This window comes from Talpa europaea (assembly GCF_964194135.1).
Source record: "Talpa europaea genome assembly, chromosome: 1".
In the NCBI taxonomy this organism is placed as follows: Eukaryota; Metazoa; Chordata; class Mammalia; order Eulipotyphla; family Talpidae; genus Talpa; species Talpa europaea.
In genome coordinates this window covers 48,149,599-48,154,652 of record NC_140073.1, presented here as the reverse complement: position 1 = coordinate 48,154,652, position 5,054 = coordinate 48,149,599, and the positions used below count along the sequence as shown (strand labels likewise).

Below are 5,054 nucleotides of genomic sequence, written 5' to 3'. Positions count from 1 at the left end.
CAATTTTTATTTGTGCCTCAGAACCGAGAGGTATTAAGTGAGGAACATGTAATTTACTGAAGGGGGTATAGAGAGTGAAGGAACAGAACTAAAAGTCATTGTGTTGAATAAATATTGGGCCTCTACTATTAACCAGTATTGTTTACTTCCTTACTAGCTAAATGATAGGAGCTGTTCCATGAGAAAATCCTTAGGTAAAATGCAGGCATTGACTAATCCTGTTAAATGCTATTATCTAGCTCCCACTCCCTTATACTCCTTCCAGGCATTCTGAGATGTTTCCAGTCAGTGGTATTACTTGGAACCTTCTTGGGAAAGTTCTAGTCCATAAATCCTGACAGAAAGGAAGAGATAAAGGAGAGTGAACTTGTAGAAACTGCTTTTTTGGAGGTTTTATGGGAAAATTAGATATTCAAATAAGAGGATTATTATAAACCTACACGCAGACTCAGGGGAAGCAATACACAAACTATTGGCATATAATTGGGAGCAGAGAAGAGGAAGAAACTTATCCCAAGTCGTTCATCTTCGGCAACACCATTATCCTCCTCTTTCAACTTTGCTATTTCAGCCAGTAGTGCTACCTCCATGCTGTTCCACCTGCCTGGGAAGCTTTCCCTAATTTCTTAGTCCCTTGTCTCACTCTTCCTTTTGGATCCAGTTTAGAATCACCTCATTTATGAAGTCTCAAAGCCCTTGGTGAGCTTCTGTCATTACTTCACATTGTCAATGCTCAGCAATGTTCTAAAAACCACAGGTGCTCATGTAACACCTGACAATGTTGGTGTTAGTTACTAAAAACAGGGCCACCATGTGGGAAATCAGCACATAGGCCCCAACTCCATTAATTTAGAATCGAGTGTCACCTGATCTTCCTCCCACACATCACAACTTGGGACTGAGTACCTGGTTTATATTTTCTAGGACCAGATCCTCCTCTTCTAGCAGAGGGGATACCTAAATGACTGGAGGCTTAAAGCACAGAATTAGAATGAAAAAAGCCCAGCTCTTCAGTGAGGGGTAGGTCTGTGAGCAATCACTACTGGTGGCCACCCCTGGGTTCTGAGGGGGTCCTACTGAGTCAATTGGATTGCATTGGCCCTAAACTTTGCTTTCTACGTTAGTCAGCATGCCACTGCCTTCCATGCCACACCTCAGGCCCTAACCATGAAGCAGGCTGGAATTGCAGGCCTTCTTTTGGGGTCCTCCCAGAAGATTGTCTCCTTAGGCACAGAGATACACTCCAGGAGGTCCTGTCCCCACCTCATACAGCCATGATCCCCTGAGGCAGAATGCTGAGAACAAAGGAACAGGACTGCCACAACAAGGTCTGAGTAGTGAAGAGATCCAAACTTATCAAACAACAGAAATCAAGAACAAGCAAGTACCAGACGTCAACAGCCAAACGTTCTTCAAAGTTACGGAGAATAGTAAGGAAGATGGTCCAGTGGTCCCACAAAGAATAAGAAGGAAGCCCATGACATATAGGAAGGAGTGGTACAAAGGACTGAAAATAGATGAGCAGCACATACAGGTACCTAACAGTGAGGCAGCTTCCTAATTTGGGTTCACTTGTCTCACCAAGGTGTGAACCAATCCTGAGCTGCCTTGGTGGGCAGGCTTGTTGAAGATGAAGGATGCAGAAGCTGGCTGGCAGGGTAGTGGATTCTGGGGTGGGATACAGGCAGAGGCACTTCCCCACCAGCCTGGCACTGGAGATGACTCCAAGTTTCAGAACTTGTTACCTTTTTCCTTACACAGGAACTAAGTTTCCTAGTTTCCTTGGAAAGAGCAGACTGAAAGTGAAGTTTTCCAGGTTTAGGATCAGCCCTCAAAACACCTGACAAAACTTTTGCCGAAACTTTCCTCATATTCAAGTTTTCTTTCAAAATGAGTCTAACAGTCTCTTTATCTAAATGTAACTCTTCAGCCATCATCCTCACTGTTAACCGCCTGTTTGAACAAACCAAGTCCTTGACCTTTTGGATATTTTCATCTGTTCGGTGGGTAACAGGACGCCCACTTCGAGCATCATCTCGAACATCTTCCCGCCCTTCTTTAAACCTCTTGTGCCAGTCAAAAACCCTGGCCCTTGACATGACTTCATCCCCATACGCTTCTTTTAAAAGATGATGGGTCTCGCTTGCAGACTTGTTCAATTTCACGCAGAATTTGATACTGATCCTTTGTTCTAGATAGCGGTCACTCATTTTGGTACTTGACACGAGAACGTTCACAGGACACAGGGCTGAGGGGAAGACGGAGGGGCCGGTGTCTACAGAGCTGCCGGGGCGATCATGCCGCAGTTCTTGCTCCTGTGGAAGCCTCACCAAGGGAAGAGGAATGGATTTTGAATTTTCGCCCCTCCACTTCCAGTCAGCGCGGGACAGCCGTTTCTGAGACGCTCATGGGGACAAAGAGTAGCTGCAAAGTCGGGGGGAAACGAAATCTGCAACCTGCAACCGAGGGGTGCGCCCCACTCGCGACGGCAAACTGCCCTTTCGAGAGGGTGCCAACCGGTCACCAAGGTCGCCCCGGACGGAGCTGCGGCCTTGAAGAGCGGACGCGGATTTCCGCAACAGCGGCCTGAGTGGCGGCTCACGAAGCAAGCAAGGAGCGCTGCATCGCTGACGGGACGCGCAAGCTCGCCCTCGGGCTGCAGAACCCCGCGCACGCCGAACCTACCAGAGTAGCTCCGGGCTGGCCTGCTCTGGCGTCCCGGGAGACACGCCCGCATGCGCAGTGCCCTCGCGGCGCGGGGCGGGCCGCGCGCAGGCGCACTGCGGCGCCGCGCCAGGCCCCGCCTCCACCTCGCCACGCGCGCGTGCCCGCCGCCGGAGCCGTCCGCGCAAAGGAAGGGGCGGGGGAAGCAGGCTGAGGGAAGAGAGGGCACCCCCGGGCGCCGGGGTGCATTGTGGGAAGGAGGCGGCAGCGTCCCGGGCGGGCGGGAGGTGCACCAGCGGCGGCGGCAGCGGTAAATCCTCCCGGCCGCTCACAGCACTGTGGCGCCGCGTCCCCAGCCCGGCCTCGGACCGCGGCGCCCCTCCTGCCCCTCGCGGCGCCTCGCCCGCGCGCCCCTCCCCCCGCGCGCCGGCCCTGCCGAGCCGGCCGGCCGGCCCGGCTCCCCTCCCCGGCCCCGCCGGGCGGGCGGGCGGCCCTGAGGAGGCGGGGAGGGGAGGGCAGGCCGGCCGGCGGGCGCGCGACGATGCCGAACTTCTGCGCGGCGCCCAACTGCACGCGGAAGAGCACGCAGTCGGACCTGGCCTTCTTCAGGTTCCCGCGGGACCCCGCCAGGTGAGCGCGCCCGGGCCGCGGCGGGCCTGCCCCGGGGGGCGCGGGAAGGGAGGGGGCGCGGCGTGGCCCCCGGCGGCGGGGGAGCTGGGGGGCCGGCCGCGGCGGGGGGCGGGCGCCGGGGACTCGGAGCACGTGCGCCGGCGGGGTCCGCGGGGGCAGCGCCCGCGGTGGGACCACCGGCGGCCGCGCCGGCGTCGCGCGCGCGGCTTCGCCCGGCCGCGCTGCTGGTGGCCTCGGGCGCGGCGCGGCCCCCTCTGGGCTGCGGGGCCGTCAGCTGTCAGGGGTGCGTGGGGCCGGGGCCGGATCGCCCGGGCCTGCCTGCTGCCGCCGCCCTGCGGGGCTGCCGCCGAGTCCGGCCACCGCCTTTGATCTCAATTCAAGGCACAACTGCTCCTTCCTTCCGACCTGTTCTTTGTTCAAATTCTGGCTCTAATCGTTACTCTTTAGCGCAGTTCTCGAGGGGTTACCGGTGGGAGGAAGTGCGTGAGGGCATGGGAATTGGTGTGGAAACCGCTGCCTGGAGGTAGCCCTGCATGCCCCGACTTCACTGCCCCGACTTCACGTTGGTGTAGACGCTGCTAGAAAGCTGAGGATGTTTTATAGGCCCTTTTTGTTGATTCGTTTCAAGGCAGTACCTACTATGTGCTGGACATTTGGAGGTGAGAATGTCTCATTTACAGAAAACTCTGGAGACAGGCGGTTGTAATGCTTAGCATGCTGTTTATCAGTCGCACGAATGTTTTTTGAAGGCATACTATGTGCTAGGCGTTGTTCTGAGAGCTGGAGTGTGCAGATGAGCAAGTCAAAGTTCCTGCTCTCAAGAACTTTACATTTTTATTGGGGGAAACTAGACAAGTGAATATACAGCATAACATAGTGATACTTACTATGGAAAAATTAAGTATTTCGAGGTGGGGGAATAAGGAGTAGTTACAGAGGCACAATTGCTAATTTAAATTTAGTCATCAGAGAAGCCCTCGCTAAGGTGGACTTGAGCAAATACTAGATTGGTCAGGAGACCAATTGGTCAGGAGGCCCAGGATTGGGCCTCCGCTGGTGGCGCAGGTGGTTGAGTGCAGTGCTGTGAAGTGGTCCGCAGCTTCTGCAGCGCAGGTTCGATCCTAGCGGGTGGGCAAGGGTCCCACATGGCGCAGCAGACCTCTCCTGTCTCGCCTGCTGCTCCCCTCAGCAGTGTATTTCGTCCGTTTGCCTATTCCGTTCCCCACTGTCTCTGATGCATCCTCTCACCCTCCTGCGAATCTGGCCTGTATCCCAGTTCTTGTATAAACAAACAAACAAACAAACAAATAAATAAATAAGTAAATCTTAAAAAAAAAAAGATTTATTTATTTATACAAGAACCAGGGTACAGGCCAGATGTGCGGAAGGGTGAGAAGCTTCACCAGAGAGAGCAGGGAGCGGAATAGGCAGACTGACGAAACACACTGCTGAGGGGATCAGCGGGTGAGACGGGAGAGGTCTGCTGCACCATGTGGGTAGCTCCCCGGCTGGGGATCGAACCAGCACTGCAGAAGCTGCGGACAGCTTCATAGCACTGCGCTCAATGGCCCGCGCGACCAGGGAGGCCCAGATTTTTAACGTGAGCATTTACTGAGCTATATGGAAGACTGGGAAGAGCAGGTTTGGTGGCGGAATATTGACAGTTTAGTTTGGGACACATAGAGTTTGACAGGCCTGATAGGTGGTTAAGAATAAATGTCTATCTTCATGCTGCATCCAGAAATGGATTTAAAAATGAC

At 54.4% G+C, this 5,054-nt stretch overlaps 1 protein-coding gene across 1 annotated transcript; it reads right to left on the bottom strand.

Moving 5' to 3' along the window:
* Positions 1-1,577: 1,577 nt before the first annotated feature.
* Positions 1,578-2,210, bottom strand: GVQW3 (GVQW motif containing 3; the record flags this gene model as incomplete). The annotated part of the gene is made up of 1 exon (XM_084243007.1): positions 1,578-2,210. The coding sequence occupies one exon, from the start codon at positions 2,208-2,210 to the stop codon at positions 1,578-1,580; it is 633 nt and encodes a 210-aa protein (XP_084099133.1).
* Between the last annotated feature and the right edge of the window lie 2,844 nt (positions 2,211-5,054).